The 21,127-nt window shown below is 33.0% G+C and overlaps 1 protein-coding gene across 4 annotated transcripts in view; it reads right to left on the minus strand.

The window, feature by feature from the left end:
- Positions 1-3,170: 3,170 nt before the first annotated feature.
- The window catches only part of LOC121379983 (stress-activated protein kinase JNK-like), a 68,962-nt gene continuing 51,005 nt past the window's right edge, over positions 3,171-21,127 (minus strand). Inside the window, exons 5-11 of one of the 4 annotated variants that reach the window (XM_041508689.1) lie at positions 20,510-20,648; positions 17,829-17,994; positions 17,092-17,163; positions 16,177-16,487; positions 15,208-15,271; positions 14,288-14,356; positions 3,171-12,546 (exon numbers count right to left, since the gene is read on the minus strand). In XM_041508689.1, the coding sequence (XP_041364623.1) occupies positions 12,467-12,546; positions 14,288-14,356; positions 15,208-15,271; positions 16,177-16,487; positions 17,092-17,163; positions 17,829-17,994; positions 20,510-20,648 (901 nt within the window). In that variant the 3' untranslated portion in view covers positions 3,171-12,466. Of the gene's footprint in view, positions 12,547-14,272; positions 14,372-15,207; positions 15,272-16,176; positions 16,488-17,091; positions 17,164-17,828; positions 17,995-20,509; positions 20,649-21,127 lie in introns of all 4 variants that reach the window. The other 3 variants (XM_041508691.1, XM_041508688.1, XM_041508690.1) reach the window with 3 other exon arrangements.

The raw sequence follows: 21,127 nt of genomic DNA on the forward strand, positions 1-21,127 counted from the left end.
TTTTCAGAATGAATATAGTTTGGCAAGTGATAACAGTGTTCGAGATTAACGGTATCCCGATATCCCGGGGATACCAGAATTTAATTTTGGATCCCACACTTCAATACCCCAGTATCCCACCGGGATACCATATTATGTTGTTGATTTTTTTAATCCTGCTTTTTTATTTTTCGCTGAAACAATGAAAGTCATCATTTACTGGTGAAGTTAAGTAAGAGTGTTGTCCAAGTTTGGTACGATGTTATTTATGAATTTCATTTAAGTGGGATACTAAATTCTCAGGTGGGATACCAGATTTTGAAATGTTAGTATCCAAATGGGATACTGCTCAAAATTTGTAATCTCGAACACTGGATAAAATCACTTAGTATCATAGCATACCAGTACTACTACATGTTATACTTGGTTTTTAACTATATTTGTCGTCTTTTCTTTCTTTTTAAAAAATAATTTAAGTTTACATATAAATGTATTTCTTTTTTTTCTTTTTTTTTTATTGATGTACAATGATGGATTGTTTCATTTAACAATGCTAAATATTTTTAGTAGCTTTTATCCATGTGCTTTGAAAGTTGTTTTTTTTAGTTTTTTTTAATTAATTACCAAAATCAGATCTTGGAATGAAAAACACTCAATCTTTGAAGTCTTTGTTAGTAAGTCTAACCAAAACCACATTTTCATGTCCAGATAACATTTCAATGGACCAGTTAAAACACTAGTGGTATAAAACGGACACTAGCTTTAATGTATTGGGAATAACTGTTTACAATGAAGGATCACCTGGACACAAAATGGTGTTGGGTCACACAGATAATGAGAGAGGAAACCCGCTGTCGCCACTTCATAGGCTACTTTTTTCAATTAGCAGCAAGGGATCTTTTACATGCACCATCCCACAGACAGGGTAGTACATACCACAGCCTTTGATATACCAGTTGTGATGTGAACGAGAAATAGCCCAATGGGCCCACCGACAGGGATCGATCCCAGACCGGCTGCGTGTTGAGCGAGCGCTATACCACTGGGCTACGTCCTGCCCCCGTGTTGGATCATGTCCGACTACGGCCCGCTTTCCATTAGCGCATAGAAATGTGCTTTTCCCTATCTGTTTTCGCAAGAGGATTACTATACAAAATTTGACTTTGTCAAAGTGTACTTTGAAGTTACTATTAAATACTTTGTGTTTCGATATCACCACCCTGAAAAACTTGCATGCGGAAAAATCACTAATCGATTAACTTTTTTCAGTATGGAAAAAGGAGAGTTTTTAACGACACCATTAGAGCACATTGATTTATTAATCATCGTCTATTGGATGTCAAACATATGGTCATTTTGATATAGTCATAGAGGGAAACCCCGCTATGTTTTCATTAGTAGCAAGGGATCTTTTATATGCACCATACCACAGACAGGCTAGCACATACCACAGCCTTTGATATACCAGTCGTGGTGCACTGGCTGGAACAAGAAATGGCCCAATTGGCCCACTGATGGGGATCAATCCCGAACTGACTGCACATCAAGAGAGTGCTTTACCACTGGGCTTTGTCCTGCCCTCAGTATGGAAAAGGTACCGTGTATATGCACTCTATTGCTAATTTCGCTGCCAGACACACACATTATATAAATACTTTAATTGCCTTAATTATAAAACATTCAGGACAAAAAGTATTAGTAGGACACAATTATCAATGTTCAGTGGCTGCTGCTGCCAACATTGTTCACTACTTTTCATACTTAGTTATACACCTAACTGTGCTCGGTGTAGTATTTATTTTTCTCAAGATACATTTAATTAATATATTGCACGACTTTCTTGGAGAAAAACATTCACACGTCTTTCGAAAGTTCTTACACTTCTGTCGATTTGTATTTTGGAATACAATTTTTTTTAATTAGTTTTTAATCAAATATGAAGTTGTGATGTCCATGGTTGTCCAGTTTATGAGAAATGTAGTTTGTTGGCTCTTTATTCATTCGTTTAGTTCAGTCTTTGATGCTTGGTTCAGATGATTTTACATGTTGTATGCAGCAATATTAAAATGCCATTATAAAATGGACTGTCTTTTTTGTTTGTTGCACCCTTCCTCCCCCACCTTACACTGTATTGATATTCTGTAATAAAAGTAGTAGCTATTTTTAGTACCTAACAAAAATTCAACAGTGGGAATTCTCCTTGGATCAGCTGTTTTTCTCTCATGGAACATTGCGTTTCCTCGCATTTTAATCATCCTTTCCTCCAAAATGTGTCAGATGGCACAGATTTTAACAAAGGATTTCAAGAATTTCCGATACCACTCTTAGATTTCCTTTTTTTTTTTTTTTTACAGTTCACCAATTCCCACCCATTCTATTTAGTTTTTCAATATCAAAACTGTGATAATACAGGTTATAGTAATATTGTATCTGGTCTGTGACATCATACAATTTTATAACTGCTTGATGTCATTAGGAGTACTCCATTTCTAAAATGGAAAAAAACAATACCAAAAATACTATTTACATGTATTTTTGATTTGCCTCCTTTATTACCCACATTTTTTTCTTTAATTTATCATTTATATTTTGTCTTTACAAGTTTTAACGTGTTAGAAGTGGATGTAAACAAATCACCACCTCAGCCTAATAGCAGACACAAGACACCGATTTAACCCTGGTTATTTGTTTACACTAGCCCAGTGGTAAAGTGCTCGCTTGATGCACCGTCGGGTTGGGATCGATCCCCATCAGTGGACCCACTGGGCTATTTCTCTCCAGCCAATGCACCACGACTGGTACATCAAAGGCCATGGTATGTGCTATCCTGTCTATGGGATGGTGCATATAAAAGATCCCTTGCTGCTAATTGAAAATAGTAGTCCATGAAGTGGCGACAGCGGGTTTCCTCAATATCTGTGTGGTCCTTAACCATATAACCGTGAATAAAATGTGTTGAGTGCATCGTTAAATAAACCATTTCCTTCCTGTTTACACTGGAATATCAAGCAGATTTAAAGTTTAAAGCAAGTAAAAGTCCAGTGTTAAACTGACAACCGTGCAGTTAAAATAACCTAGGTAAAATTTTTAGATCTGCATTTTTCACTGTGTACATGCTTAACCCATGTTTAAAAAACAAAACTTGTGGCAGACAAGCTTTCAGTTACAAACAAACAAGCTGAAACATTTTATTTGCATGTTAGATTTTATTTCTTGCTGTATTATAAACTACGTCTTCAAAACACTAACCAAGATCTTTTTTTCTTTTTTTTAATTTAACACTGTGATCAACCTAAAAGGCAATATTTTTTTAGGAGACTGACATTTTAACATTTCATTTTTTAAATAATGTACATGAAGTAATCAAATATATGAAGTATTTCTGAAAAACAAAACAAATAAAAGGTAATGGCCTGTGAACAAACAGGACCGATTTCATTTCAAATGTTCACTTTAATCTGTACATAATAAAGGAACAAAAAAAGAAACAAAAACAAAAACAAACAAAAAAAGAACAAAAAAAGGTATGACATGCTTTCTCATAGTGCAACTTACAGTCATAATTTGTGCTGTGTGGTCTGCATTGCAAGAATGATGTAATTGTTGAAAAAATTAAAGTTGCATGTGATGGAATTGAAGTAAGAAAACACTATTTTCTATGACTTCACTGTAAATGAAGTGTAAGCAACAAATCATTACCACAAGTCATACTGTGAGAATTTCATGGAATTGTTAAATACTGAAAAAAACATGACAATTCCTGTGTCTTTGGTACTATTTACATTGTTATAAGTACCTCCAGCTTGACTACTTAGAAAAATTACAAGCTATAATTTCAATGAACCATAGCCTTAAAAAAGACTGGCATCATGTCACACGACCACTATTAATAACAATGATAAGAACTCGTAAGATACATTTTGTAATAATAAATCCTTCATTTTTAATATCTTTAGCCCATTTCTTCAAAGGTTGGCTTAAAGGTCCTTTTATTTAATTTTAATTGATTTTTGTGTTTATATTCAATTAACATTCAAGCACGTGGTCATGGGCACACACACACACTTCGGCCTTCTGGACTCTGTCCACGACAGTGATTCTGGATAGCTTCAGAGATTAATGAAAGAAGTGTCTGTGTATTGGCCTTACACCTCTTCTATTAGTCCAGAACAGTGATTACTGGATAGCTTCAGTGATTAATGAAAGAAGTGTCTGTGTATTGGCCTTACACCTCTTCTATTAGTCCAGGACAGTGATTACTGGATAGCTTCAGTGATTAATGAAAGAAGTGTCTGTGTATTGGCCTTACACCTCTTCTATTAGTCCAGGACAGTGATTACTGGATAGCTTCAGTGATTAATGAAAGAAGTGTCTGTGTATTGGCCTTACACCTCTTCTATTAGTCCAGAACAGTGATTACTGGATAGCTTCAGTGATTAATGAAAGAAGTGTCTGTGTATTGGCCCTTACACCTCTTCTATTAGTCCAGGACAGTGATTACTGGATAGTTTTAGTGATTAATGAAAGAGAAGTCTGTGTATTGGCCTTACACCTTTCCTTGTACTTTACTTCAATTCATATTACATGTATTAACAATTGCCAAACAAAAGCTATATTCTTATATTACACAGCAATCTCCTCAAACACTACAACTTTGTGTCATGAATGTAGCATAATTATATATCTAAGGCCATAATAAATTAAATCCTTGATTTTCATCTCCACCAGCTCCGAAGATAAAGGTTTGTTCCCTATTGAGTTGTTATTTTTGTTTAATTGGCAAAAAAATTAAAATAATAATAAAATTGGCCATAAAATCAGTGGCGTATTTAAGGGAAATAGCGCCTATGAGAAACACTAAAATTGCATCCCTGTCCAAACATCTGACACCCATCTTTTAGAAATAAAAATTAACCTGCAATTAAAAATTTCAACTGATTGTCAAGGAAACTAATTTGGCATTTAACGATTGAAAAAAGTATTTATTATTTTTGTTTATTATTTAGACTAATAATTATGACAATCAAAGACAGATCTTCATACATCTGAAGAAAATTAGTTTTTCACCATCCGAGGATGGCTTGTCTGACTTTCATAGAAACTGCTCAGTGATGCCCTCTGCATGTAGCGCCAAGGGCACGTGCCATACATGCCATCCCCTAGGCACACCACTGCATAAAATATATACCTTCGATGTGCATTATTTCAAAAAAAAAAGAAAAGGGATAAAAAAAAAAGGCATTTAATATATTATGGCCTAATTAGTAAGTAAATAAAACAGTATAAATGAAATATTATGACATCATTCTTGCATCACACATTTTAATTAACACATTGCAAGGTTCTAAAGCAAAACTTATTTGTATTTACATTCTTGGTCATACTACTGTAGTTATCCATTTCAAATAATGAACTTGCTCCTTCTTGAAAAACTTTAAAACATTTTTAGCCTGACAATAAATTGTATACTACAATTCAAAAGTGAATTAAAAATTCATAAAAATTGCCCACACATGCTTAGTAATTTGGGGTAATAATAAAAAAGAAAGAAAAAGAAACAAAAGCCTACCCAATGACCAAGTTGTAAAATAACTGACTATGTTGCAGCAGCACTGGTCTTTAAAGCATTAGGTGCTTATGGCATGAATATATACTTAAATACAATATATATGTTATGTACTTTTACCAGCAATAATATTTATAATATTAGTGGGCGGGTAAATTATCAATATCATTGAACATTTCATATGAAAAGAATCCTGTTTGCTAACCGCTCTGCTTTTTCCAAAATTAGTTTTTGCTGTACTGGTATGATCATAGTTTGGCCATGTGAATTAATTCTATGTTTTGGGTCCAACACACAATTTTTGGTCTTTACACTTCAATACCCATGCTGCATGTATTCGGAGGGATTGGTTAGTCTGTTCCAGTCAATTCTTTGACTACAAATTGCATAAAATGGACGTGCTACTCACTGAAGAATTAGCACTTCGGAAGCAAAGTAGATGTATGTGCAGGACCCAAGACAAGCATGTAATTACACATGGCCTAATTAATGTGTTGTTTCACTCTCACAGAACTTGGCACCTCTCTCAAACAGCGTTCATAAAACAGCACCGCTTTAAAATGAAGAACACAATGAAATCTAGACAATGGTTTAGAGAATAAACGTCTAGACAAGTATATAGAATAAAGCTTTAACATAATAAAGACACAAACACACACACGCACGCACATGCACACACTCGCAAACATAATGAGTGATGAAAAACAAACAGGATAGACTGGACAAATACACAGTGACTAGCACCCCGAAAAAATAGACATCAACAATTATGATGAAGATGATGATGGATTCAAAAATATACAATTATTGCCAATTATAATACATAAAATTCATACGACTACCTGTACTGGCATACAGTATACTTACAACCTTGCCAATATTTATAACAATAAAAACATCCAATACATCACAGTTGTCTGGTACAAGTACCAGTGATAAAATAACATCATTCTATAGCTCTGAAAAAAATTCCAAAAAATATCAAATCTGATATTTTTAAAATGCATCTGATCTGCCTAAAATACCTAATTTTTATTTATTTTTGTCATTAATAGTCTCATAAATAAAACAATGTACAGGTATTAACATGACATCCAAGATACATCTTGCGCATCTTTGTCCGCAAGTTTTACAATATAGTATATTATTTTCACCTTTTGACAAGCTGTAGCAACACTTTTACTTTTGACTGTACAAAGTATTGATTCGTAACACTTAAAAAAAATTGCCTTAATAATGTTCTCTTACTATAAGTGCCCTAATTCAATTGGTTTTATTTTACTATGGTTTTATATACTTTTTAAAATCAGTAACAACACTGTTTACTTTAGGAACCGCCACTCAATGATAAAGTTATTGCTAATCTGTAATAACTAAGAAAGTAACAGAGAATTAATGATATTAAAATTGCATCTAATACTTTTATTTGGTAACTGCAATAAAGTGAAATGTAAACTAAATAATCTTTTAATACACAATTCCATGTGTTTTCCTTAAAATATTAATCTGAAGTAATACAAATTTGCATATCTTCCAAATACTTTCCTGAACCATTTCCCAATGATATTTATGTTTTTATAAACAGGAAATATTTAATAGCTTAAATATACAAATACATTTTTGAAGCTACATAAAATTAATAAATTATATCTTCTGGTAGATTAAAAAGCCATCATAAAACTCCTGATGTATCCATTTTATAACACTAACAATAACAACCACCCCGTTCTAAGATTTTAACATGTCATAATGCTATTCTTAGAGTTATACAGAAAATGAACTTCAATACAACTGTACATGTTTAATTAGTTTTGTAATGCCATAAAAACCTTTTTACAAAATGTGTTTATACATAAAAATTAAATACAGAAACAGGGTTAAAAAAACAAAACAAACAAGCAATAATAAATAAACTATTATAAATAAATAAACATGTTTATTAACCAATGGTTTTACTGGGCCAAGATGCAATTATACACAATTCTAAATTTGCATGGAATAGTTCATTGATTTTTTAACCATTTGATCATTGACATACCAATGACCAATTCATTCCGTACGGTTTAAGTTCCCAATATTTTGCTTGTATTATACAACCCCTGCAATTGCCAATGGCAATCGGCAATGCCGTGGAGTTTTTTGCCTTTGACGATATTTAAAAAAAAAAAATTTCAATGGTATTTTTTTTTTTTGCTGTGAATTTTTAAAAATTAAATTGTACGTTTTGATTATATGAAAATTAAACTGTGATTTTGAACCACCCCCAACTCCATGTAATCACAAACTTCTATCTATAATCAAGTACATTTAAAAAAAAAATTAAAAAAAAAATTAATTCGGTAATATCAAAAACGATATGTTTACATCCTAGATACCTAAGACATTTACTGAAAATCCATTCTGTATTTCTAACACTTGACATCAGCAGCTTGAATCAATGTTTTTTTGTTTACATGTGTGTTACTTGCAAAAGGAATCCTTGAACACTCAATGGCTGAGACCAGTTTTAACAGAACTGAAGAATAATAGACAGGTATTACATTGTCTGAGCATGTAACATCAGATACAGTCAAGCCTATATAAAGCACACCTGTTTAACATATATATCTGTCTGTAACTAAGCTTTCTCAGTATTGCCTTCAATTAAAAATAAATAAATACAAAACAAATCCTAAACTTCAATAAAAACGCACCACCCAATTTTTAGATGTTATTGTTATCGCACGAGTGAGGTTGCTATAACAAACACAATAACATGAACCCGTGTATACAATTTTTAGGTTATTTATTGCCTACTATAAAAAATCCAGTTTGAAAAAATCAGTTAAAATAGATTATTTCTTACTTGTTATTTCTACAGATTCTTTAGGTGGTCTTTGTAAACAAATTTAACTGTAAATTATAATATTGGTATTGAACTGAGAAACATTAAGTAAAATAAAACATACATACATCAACGAGATGAGTAAACTGGATGGAGACACTCAGAATTATTATAATATATATTTTTCAAAAATGCATTCTGACATATAAATAAAATATTTTCAAAAATGTAGTCTTGGTTTTGGAGTGACATACCTAAAAACAGAGATCAGATGCCATTTTTTTGGTTTGGACACCCATTCATATAATATGTATTAACAATTATTTTGAATTATTGTTTCCTAAGCTATAAAAGTGGTTAAAATATAATTATGGAATGATCAAAACCAATCAGTATTCTCATTTAACTCAATACAACTGTAAACATTGGTTTTGTTGATTTTTAAAAAGAAGTTCTGCACTGACCAAATTATACCTATTTTGTTGTGTTGGTGTTGGTAGTGTTGGTGGTGGTGGTGGTGTGTGTGTGTGATCTACAAATATACTGAAAATCTATAGAAATCTGTATGCTATTAGTATGAAAAAAACAATTCTTTGAATGTTTTCTCTTTTCATGAATACTTAAAGTGAGCTTCCTACTTATGTGCATCTGCCCCCCCCCCCCCCCCCCCCCCCCCAAAACAATGGACTAGTCTGAATGTATCAACAGCCAATCGTTGGCTATTATGTTCTGGATATTCTTTTTCAATGCATTTAAGTAGAGAGGTCAGGTTATGTATTAAAAGGAAATCATTTTCATAATCTTTCTTAATATTTTAGAAAAACATGCACTTGTGATAAACTATAACAAATTGTGTAAATTTCTAACATAGCAGATATTCTAAAGGTATACAAATAATACAGTTGAAGACATTCATAAATACATATTCCCCAAAATATTTAGTCGTAAAAGACATTAAAAAAGAAAAGAAAAGAAGGCATTCTAATGTTTTGTCAGATTACTTCCATTTTATAAGTAGTTAAATTTTATTTAAAGAATGTTCCTTCCCAAAGTCTTATTTCAATAAGGCTAAAAATTGCTCAGAGACATTTTTAAAATTTTCAAAGTAGAATAATAACAACTAATAAAAACAGGTTTCATATCAATTAAAAACAAAACTTAAAAATTACATTAAAAATCCCACTGGAATCTTAAGATACAAATACTAATTACTATACATACAGGTATATAAATTTTTATTAATTATTTTGACGAAACAGAATTAGTACATGATTCAAACAGTAAAAATTAAAAGGATAGCTGGTTACCTTATCCTGCAAAACATTATTTAAAATTTTACTCCATAAAAGATGCACAATCAATTTAAGCAAACCGTCTTTTTCAGAAAGACATTATAAAAAAAACCCGCCCATATAATCATTCTTTTTAAGACACTACATTTTATCATGCCTATAAGGTTTTTAATCTCTAATCCATAAATATTTATGTTCTGTTATTGACTCATACTGAAACTATCAATACAAAATATAATGGCCTGCGTACATGAAATTTAATCCGAAATCAGTAAGTCAAGTCAGCTTCTGTCACATTACTATCATTTTGGTCACTGACCAGAAATGTCTAAAAAAAAAATTACCGTGGTTATCCCATCTTGCCATATACATGTACATAGCAATTGCAGGTTAACTTGACATAATCAGCTGGTTTAATTTCACAGAAGCATTCTTAACTTTGGGTTAGTCACATTCTGAGCTTGTATGCCATACAAATGATAAAAGTCATATGCTTTTGAGCAACAATATGCAAGTAACAGTGCCTCAAAATCTAGACTTAGTAAATTTAGAATAGTAAATTTCTTTTTTTATATCAAATTACGGATGATCTTATGTAATGCTTTTTTATCAGCTGTACATACAATTATTTCATGGTATAGGATATAGCTTCTGCCTTCATTTTTGGAAGTCAGTACAATGTAGTTATTTATCATATTTATACAGTAAAAACATTTCATAAATTTCTGATAAAGAATGACATTAAAAAGCTCAACAGTCTTTTTTTTTTATAAGGATATCAAATAAATTTCAGAGATAAAACTCTGTTGTCATAAATGTCAATAATTTGTTATCATAAATCAGGAAATATTTATATTTAATAATGGGCCTGAATGAAACTAATATGTCCTTTGTAAAATTAAACAGTAATTTTGTCAAAGATATTTCATTTTCTAATTTATTTTAAAATTTTCAAATACAATGACTAACAAAAAACTTGTCAGGTCACTGTTCAGTTTGTAAGCTTTGTAGCAGGAATGTTACCAATTTCTAGATACTAATATTAATTTTCTAGGTTGTTCTAAGACTAACAAGTAACACTGCAGCAGAGAAAAGTAAACATTTTTTTTTTATAGTGCCACTATACATTGGTGCAAAAGAAAAAAACAAAAAACATGACAGATTAGCATATACAGCTACTGAGTGAGCAAGATCTCAGCAAGCTTCTGTAAATTGTGTTAATTTTGAATGTGCTAATTTAACATTTATTCCAATCTCACAAAAACGGGTTGACCAATTAAACCTTTGTAATTAAAAATATTTTAATTTGACAATGCTATATGAGGTTTTGCTGTTTTGTGATCAAAATATGATCTGTCTAACTCATTCTAAGTGTTTTGACCCCACCCCTACATTTTAACATAATGCTTTTATCAAACTATACAGGTGGTTTTAAACACAGCAATGCGGTTGTGTAATAATTAAAAAATTCCAACACATCATTTTGCAGGAATATAGAAAATGATCCACTGTAAATCATCAAAGTAATGTCTCATGATGTTGGCTTGGGGTAGTTAAATGAAAATATTGTGTATTTTTATTAATGTTTCTGACAATTGAAACTTTTAAAAAATTATGCCAAGTTGTTTTCACAAATTTAGTTTCACTTCACAAAAAAATAAATCCATAAAATCTAGCCTGTTGATAGTAAATTCTCCCACTTTTTAGAGCAATAACAAGAAAGGGGCTAATATAACACATCATCTACTTTATTGGAACAGCTATTCAAAGATCATTTGCTTCACTTTTTTTGTATTAAAACATTTATTTTCTTTTGACATGCTGTGCTTTTTGAAGAAAAAAACCCACACCCACATCTACACTTTGTTGTTTTGTTTTCCTGTTGTTAAATTCTTGGTGCGTTATAATACTGGGGGAAAAAATTATCAAATAATCATTTCACCGAAACATCTGTCATATTCTTTGCATTAATATCTTTCTCGCATTAATTTCATGATTTACAGTACTTTTTTGGACAAAACTAAATTTTATATAATTAAAGAAAATTCCAAAATATGTGAAATGAAGTGGGTTGTTTTGTTTAAGGACACCACTAGAGCACATTGATTAATCTTTGGCTATTAGATGTCAAACATTTGGTAATTCTGACCCGTAGTCAAATAATCTCAAAGACAAACCTTATCCATTAATATTATAAAAATAATGATAATAAAACACCCAACCCAAACTCAAAAAACCAATGTGAATAGAAGTCTAAAATTCAACAGTTTGTGTGAACAGCAGGTATTAAAATGACTTGGTTTTGTTGGTATATTGGACTTTGTTCAACGACGACCATCCCAATCACGGTACAACTACAGCCGTTTGTTTTTATGAGACAGAAAAAAACAGAAAAAAAAGAAATTGTTCTTTTGATATGAACATGGCAGAATTCCATTCCTTATGTTTTGAGCCTTGTGACATAAGAGATGGTGTCAGGTTTTGTGTCGTCAGTAAATGTAAACCACACACTCCAATTCAATACAATCATGGTCACACTGTGATCCAGCTTGTATTGCATTAAAAACACGGAGTCGATTCATACCACAGGCGAATGCATGTCCGAAGATTTCACCCCACAGACGATGTATGTTCGAAGATTTCACCCCACAGACGATGTATGTCCGGGCCTCCTTATTCACAAAGATGCAGTTGTCGAAATCAGCTGCCGGAACCCTGCGAACCAGAGTGCGGAGGTCTCATATAACTTGAGAATCAATAAATTATGCATCTAATATGATACAAACTCTTGTCCTATGTACACTGCTATCGGATACGGGGTTGACTAGGAGAACTGCCTGCTACTCCATCCGTTGCTGCAGTGTCGTTGCTTCCACCATCTTGTGCTGAAAACAAACACGATCGACATTATCATCAAGGTATAAATCATAAAGACAAGGAATTTTATTCCACATGACATAGGGGCGGGACGTAGTACAGTGGTAAAGCACTCGCTTGATGTGTCGTTGGTTTGGGATCGATTGCCGTCAGTGGGCCCATTGAGCTATTTCTTGTTCCAGGTAGTGCAGCACGACTGGTATATCAAAGACCATGGTATGTGCTATCCTGTCTGTGGGATGGTACATATAAAAGATCCCTTGCTACTAACTGAAAAATGTAGGGGTTTCCGATCTAAGACTATGTAAAAATTACCAATAGTCGATGATTAATAAATCAATGTGCTCTAGTGGTGATGTTAAACAAAAAAAAACCTACCATAACTAATAATCAACAGTAGGGGGTTATTGTTAGCTTTTCATCATGAACAAGCATGTGGCAAGTACTGCTAAAACAATACATGTCCCCAACCAGGCCCAACATATTTTCGTTATCTCCTAAGTTCAAGGGCCAAGGGTATATTGCTATAAAGTCAAACTTCAGCTGTAACAGAACATGATAAAACTACACACAAAACTTCAACTCAATATCTTGAGTAAATATGAAAAAAAAGTCTGGAAAACTTTATGTGAGACAGTCTGACAGACAGAAAGACAAGACTAGCGATAAAATTTGAATTTTTATTGCCTAAATAACAGATTCCAGATATTTCCCCCAATCATTATCAGAAGTCAAAAGTCCGAGAAAAAAAATCGACTGTCACAATCTGTTTGTCTCTTCAACATGGAGTTACAACTAATCCTAGCTGGCAAGCACTTGAAACACTACAGGACAGTACATACCACTGTCTGATCTAAGAGTCATGGAGCTTTGGATAAATGGAAACCTCTAATATCGCTCACATTATTATGCAGCCCTAAGAATTACCATATAATATTATTTCTTACACACCTGTTGGTGAAAACATCATGCATTATTTTTGATAACACATGGTTGTTTACACATGTACGTGTTAACAATTTTAAGACATATAACTGGCTGCTCCTAAGTGATGTCCAGGTCAACACTGCCATACATCCAATGAAAAACTATATAATGAAAATCGATTACATTGTGACGTATAGTTAACCTGACAATCATGGGTCTGTAACGCGTAAGTTAGTACAAGTGCATAGGCTGTAAATAACTTTTAGTCGAAAAAGATGTTAAAATTCGCTTAAAACCTGGTTTTTGAAGATATGTATGAAATATAATAATACATTCGTGTCCGTTAGATACCATTTATCTCACAACTCGTTGTTTAAAAACTTATCAAACTCGCTTTCACTCGTTAGATACATTTTAAAACAACTCTTAGTGAGATCGATGGTATCCAACAGCCACTTATGTAGTATTCTCTATATAATAGCCAAAGCGAAATAATATTTAATGTCACCTCAGCACATTTTAAACTATTGCTATATGGTGTCTGACAAGTAACATATTGTTACTGGACATTTGGGGGGGGGGGGGGGGAGAGAGAGAGAGAGAGAGAGAGAGAGAGAGAGAGAGAGAGAGAGAGAGAGAGAGAGAGAGACCCACTGCCACCATAGGCAAAAAAAGAAGAAGAAAAAACAAGCAGTAAGGAATCTTTTATGTGCATTTTCCCATAGAATAAGACATATTATAAAGCATTTTTCAGAAATTATTGCACAGGAGTACAGTTATTGAAAACAAGAACTCAAATACAGTTACCTGGATTTCACTCACCCGTATGGTTTTGCATAGTTTTCTGTCTTTCTCTCAGCTCATATTCCATTACTTCATTGTAAATCAAACCTGCAAATAATAAACCTAAATAAAACAGTTATCACTTTGATTCTTGTGTAACATGTTATTATTAGTTATCTCAAATTATGAACTTAAAAAATAATAAATATGGATAACTACTCTGGAGCATGTACAGTCAAACCTTGTCCTAGTGGCCACCTGTACTCAGCGGTCACCTGCCTTAAGCGGCCACTTTTTTCCCTTCCAAACAATTTATAATGTAAATGCACCTGTAATAAGCAGTCACCTGTCTAATATGGCCAGCTGACACCTAAATTGGATCCCAAATCGCTAAAATACCTGTATTAAGCGGCCACAGTAAAGTTTTACTATTATATAAAAAGGGATATTTTAACAACAGCGATAAGGTAAAACAAAAAACAACAACAAATGTTTTAAAGATTACATATGTGGCAACCTGTACTCGGCGGCCACTTTTATCTACTCCCTTGTGTGACCACTTAAGACAGGTTTGACTGTATATATTTATACTGTGGACTCTGTCCAAACCCGTATCTGCATAATTTGGATTTCTATGTAAATTGACATGATCTCAGTGTCTTGTCCTGTGAAAATGGATTGGGTGGTATCTATTTAATCCAGCACTGTTGTGTATATTGACACATTTTGTCAGTTCCCTTAGTTTTATTACAGAACGAGATTCATGAAATACCCTTCCTTAATTTGCTTCAGTTACATTTTATTTTTGTGGAACTTTGCAAGTCAGATTTTCTCTATGTCTCAAAACGATACTAAGCTAGTTCAAATAGGCTACTTTAGTCATATATATAATAGCAAAAAGAATTCAAAACTTAAATGAGGAAACATAAAAACACTGATATTCCAGTTGTGTAACTCACCCTTCCATTCTTCTACTGAATGTTCTTTTTCATCAACCGAATGATCATATGCTTGTGGGGCTGGCTACAAAACAAAATTGTCCATGCATATTATTATGACACAAAATAGATAACTTGACCATAATGTATATTTCTAACCATGAAAGGGAAACCCCCCCCCCCGAATTATCTTGGTATTTTAAAGCTATAATTTCTTAAATAATACATGTAGTTACAACACAAAAAAACTTAACTGAGACCATGTTACACCCATGAAAGAAGCATTCTGAGAGTACTGCTAAAGCAATACATGTCCCCTACTGGGCACAACAAATTTTCGTATCTCCAAAGTTAAAGGGTCATTACTCTTGTCAAAAATGGGTAAATGAGTAAATCGCCATGAAAAACATGATAAAACTATACACAAAATTTTAGCTCAACATCTCAAGACAGCGCAAAACAAGTCTGCAAAACAAGTTTTCATATCTCCCAAGTTCAAGGGCCATAACTCTGGTCAAAAGTGTGTAAATGACCCTGAAAGTCAATCTGTAACAGTATATGGTCCACAAAATCTCAAGGAATTGCAAAAAAAAGAGTCCGGAAAACTATATGTGGGATGGATAGACAGAACGACATACAGACAGATAGACAGGCAGATAGAAGGAAATGAAACCTATAATCCCCTCTTGTTAGACCAGTGGTGATTAATAATGCAATGCATGTTATGAACTGACAATATACCTAAAATGTATAACTTGGCAGTTCTATACATCATTTCACTTACTCCTAAATCAAAAGTTCACTGGTACTGGTAGCCAAATGACAATGTTTGTAGACTACTTACATAGCTACTAGCTACATGTACATATACAATACACTCTGCTCTATAAAATACACTTTGTTCATCAGGGAAGTTTACATAACGACTTATTTTGGCATAAAAAAACCCTCCTGAACCAAAGATACAATGAATTTGACCGAAAAACTTACAGCATTGACCTCCCCTTCATCATACCACACATTGATGTATCCATGCATCAGTGCGTCGTCCACCGATATCCTTCGTTCAGGGTCGACCACCAGCATTCTGGACAGCAGGTCGCGAGCCATGCTGGCCCTCAGACCCTGGTGCTCTGTGCTATCCGGTGGAAAGAGGACATCAGGGAAGAGTTTGTCAAACGATGAGCCTGCGTGTTTTGGTCGGTTTTCCACGTAGTTCCTCACCGTCGGTTGTAACCTCAGCATGAAGTCGTGCCTCGGTGTTCCTAGTTGTTCTATGATTTTGTTCCACTGGTCTATATCTGCAGTTTGTGTTAAGGATCTAACCTCTGAACAGTTTCATAACTTAACTTTTAAAGATTTGTCTTTCATGATGATGTTAATATTAGTACATTAATGAAACGTTGAGAAAATTCAGTGGTTGAGACAGAGACTTTGGGTGGGGTTTTTTAATAGCCAGAGATAAAATGATATTGGATTGAAAAATAAATTCAATAAAACTTTGAAGTGTGAAAAAAAAAGGCATTTTTGTGAGATTTTCATCAAAGAACAAATACCAGTAGCACTAAAATCTGAATAATTAAATTTTCATTACATTCATTACAATTTAACATCATTCTATTAGTCGCACTGTAGCCACGTGATTTTGTTAATTTCTTGATGAACATGAAAATACTTTGTATGTTCACATAAAAGAAATAGCAGACAATCCTTAAAAAAAAACCTGGAAGGATTTTTGTCTCTGAATAGCTACATAATACAAATTACTATTATTATTAACTGCTAATTTAACAATGCATTTTGGTAGCATTAAACATTCATTGCTTTTTATTATTATTTAATTAGTGTCTGATTGGTGACCTCAGCAAAAAATCTTTGTGCATTTTGTTGTGTGAAAAAGGATACGGTCACTTCCAGGAAACATGACAGTGCCTCGTATCAATTCAGCCATTATGCAACCCACAGACCATATATCAACTGAAATGTAAAAGGTTAAACTTATTAAATCAAATTATATATTCATATATACATATGTAATGTATATAAATACACACATTAAAACCGAAACCATGTAAACAGGAATTACTTCAAAATTGGATGTTTTTCGTGATTCCTTTTTAAAACTAGAAACAACAGAATCTCTGTAAGTTAGATACTCATAAAAGTGGTAATTTTAATTGGTCCCATGGGTGTTTGGTTTAGAGGGTTTCACTGTGTACAAAACCAGAACCCAGTAAACAGGAATTCTTCAAAACTGCATGTGTTTCATGGTTCCTTTTTAAAACTCAGTACAGAATAGAACCTCTGTATGCCAGATACCCATTAAAAGTGGTCTTTTTACTTGGTCCCATGGGTGTTTGCTTTAGAGGGGTTTTACTGTGTAAATGTATGTACATACATATAGGAACTAGAAATATTCAAATACACATGTATATGTTCGCATCAGTTAGAATAAATTTCAAAACATTTCTTTTGAGTTTAAAATTAAGTACAATTCACTTTAAAATTAGTCTTAACTTAGGTTAATTTAATGTTCCTAATTTTCTTTTTAAAATACATCTATTAGTATGAAACAATAATGCTAAATAAAAAAATATTACTTTTGTCACAATGTCATTTAAAAATGTTCTGCATTTTCATACCATTCGACTTGTAGCCCATGCCTAGAATAACCTCCGGTGCTCTGTAGTATCTCGTCACGACGTATGGTGTCATCATAAACCCCGTACCAGCTGTCCTAGCCAGTCCAAAATCCAATATTTTTAACGTACAATCTGATTTTACAACAATATTGCTTGGTTTTAGATCCTGAAAATTAGATTTTAAACATTTCTATTACGAAAATATGTTTATCAAACAGCACCAAAACAAAAATGGTACTAAAACAAAGAAAAGCACAACTTATGATCATGCTGAAAAAAATAATAATTGCAATTCATTTTGTACATTTATACCTTTAACTTGATCAATCCCAGACTGAATGCACTTCAAGCGAGCGCTTTACCACTGGGCTATGTCCTGCCCTTATATTATAACCTAGACCATGTGTTGAAATAACCCTATATTATAAAACAATCAACCATACTTAACATGTGCAGATTGAGGTATGATTAAACAAACACTCCTTTTCTTTTTTTCATTTTGATCTCAGTTATGATCTTTAGGATATAATAATTTAATAAACAATTGTGGTATGTTTTGTAACACGGCCTGTTGCTTATAAAACTTTTAGTCTAGACTCGAGACACTAATAGAGACTAGACTCAAGACTCTAATAGAGTTTGAGACACTAATGCCATGACAATGCCATACAAATTGTATGCATGTGACATCATCAGAGACTGAGTCTGGACTCTTAAAAGTTTTATAAGCACGGGTCCTGGTAAAAATACCATTTTGTGATTGAATAAGATGAGTTTGAATTCAAGGTTCAAAACTGACAGAAGGCAGACAGTAAAGTACACAATATGCTTTCTAATAATCAGTGTGACAAGCCACTTATGCTTTTCATTTTACTGTTGACAGTACTCCAGATATACTGAGATTTCTTTATTTTCAGGAGCAATAATATAATCCTTTCAGGATCAGTGTTGCCTAGAAGTGTTCTGCATTGTTGTTTAAAACATTACACTAATTAGGAGTTTAACCTTTGCTTCCAGCTTAAAATTTGAGAAGCAATGATTGCTTTCCCATTCCACAAAATGAATTTCAAGTCTTAGCTTGTGTAGATTCCTGCCATGCTAAGATTTAATTTTGTGTTAAAACTTTAGATCTAACATTTTATCCTTACCAATAATATTTTTGATCTTTCAAAGACTAATCTTAAATGAAGCCATCCATTTTACACATTCCTCATTATCATAATTATTATCTAATATTTTCTGCACATTTTGATAATGAATGTTAGCATTGTCAGTCTTGTAATGAAAATATCACTGTATGCTTAGGAGTCTCCTTGTAATTAGAAAGGTGACACGAATAGTAAAGATTAATTTAAAAAAATACTGAGCTTAATCCACCCCCACATTATATACACATAATCATAAAGTCCAAACTCTGACATCTTTTCTTAGTGTGTGATCACTGTAAACTGAAGACCTTTGAATTATGATGCCACGTGACCCACAGAGGACATATTACAGGATAATGTATCTTCTGATGGTGTTAATTTGCTGTATATAATTGCAAACCTCCCACATTTATATCACAGATCTGGGTCTACTTCATCTACAGTTCATTCACATTGATGTTTTCTGGAGTGTACTACAGAGTGATTTCCTGTTCTCGTTAAAACTGGATGATTAAAAATTCATCAAGATAAAATTGCGACTGACTATTTAGACAAGTTGTTTGCCAAGATACTCATACTTAAATTAAAGATTGTTCCTGGAAATGTTTTTTTGACACTAATTACATTAAAATCAGTTGGGATAATAAAGTAATTGATATGTACACTGAATGTTTCATATACTGCCTGACCTCCGAGAACAACTGATACAAAATGAATTTATTAGAATTAAAACTGAACAATATGGAATATGAAAACAATATTTTTAGGGTTTTTTCCCCTTACTGGAAGTGGCCTGACTATGAATTTTTCCAATGGCCTTTGAAATGAAATTTGATACTAAAAAATATGATTTATAAGCAATTACTGGCCTCTGATAGTTACAATCTGCAGAAACCATTTACAGGTATGGGTTACAAAAACAAATGCCAGTAAAACATTTCTATTTTGTTTAACCTGTCATGACCATGTAAATTATGTCTTAAATTTAATGTGCTAATGATATATGAATTATGCAAAGTTAGACTCGCATGAGTGATGCACAAAACAAAATGGTCCTTTTGCAATTTTTAGAGGCCTGTTACTCAGGAAATATGGAGCGGAGCAGATAATTTCAACATGCTCATATACCACTAAGGTTTCGAGCATGTCTATCCTGGGTCCTGTCTCTGGATAGCCAGGGGCATGACTCAGGACAAAAATAATTACTGGGTCAATTTTGAATATTATGGCCTAAAATAATTACAGGGGTTTTTAAAATTTTAAAGCACATTTCCAAAAAAGAAATAATAACAAATAAAATATTAATTACTAATTTAGTCTCAAATTGTGATCGGGCTTCCTAAATTAAAAATTAACATTACTAATTAGGTGGGAGAGGTTGGGCGAATGTCCTCAGGCAATACAAGAATACTGACAAATCAGTACAACACACAAGCTTGTATAATAATATCTATATATATCAAATGGGTTTATGACATGGATATTATGGGCAAGTTATAGGATAAATACTGTTTATATCTGTGGAGGACGTACCCTGTGTATGATTCCTGCTAAATGCAGGTGTTTGATGCCACACAGCATCTGGTAGAGGAGATACGACATCCGTTCATGATCGAGATCCATCTGGATCACCTGGCACAGGTTGGCGTCCATTAACTCCATCACCAAATAGCTACAAAGATAAAACACAGTTTAATGAAAAACCCTCTATTAATCCACACACATCCTGGCCTCATAATTGCTCAAATATGAAAGTACCTTTCAGTACCCATCTTTATCATTTTGCTGTATGTTATTAAAATAACAGCCACAAACATTTTACATTAAAGTAAAGTCCGAACCGCATTGTTAACACAATAAAGCACTCTCCTACCTTTAATTGCCATTAGATTTTCCTCATATTTTGTCCAGACAGAAATCAGGAAAAACCATTACAATGACACACATTCCATATACTAGGTTGTAACAGTGTCACCTACATGTATATCAAATTCGCTGAGATTTCCCAGGACAAAAAGCAGGACATTTTTTGCTGGCTGCCATTTGGGGTTTTATGGAATACTCTCCAATAGGGTTAGAAGGATGTGACATAAAATTAACAACGTCATGACATGCGTTATGGTATAAAGCAATCATCATGGTGTCATATTA

This window comes from Gigantopelta aegis, chromosome 8 (assembly GCF_016097555.1).
Source record: "Gigantopelta aegis isolate Gae_Host chromosome 8, Gae_host_genome, whole genome shotgun sequence".
Lineage (NCBI taxonomy): Eukaryota > Metazoa > Mollusca > Gastropoda > Neomphalida > Peltospiridae > Gigantopelta > Gigantopelta aegis.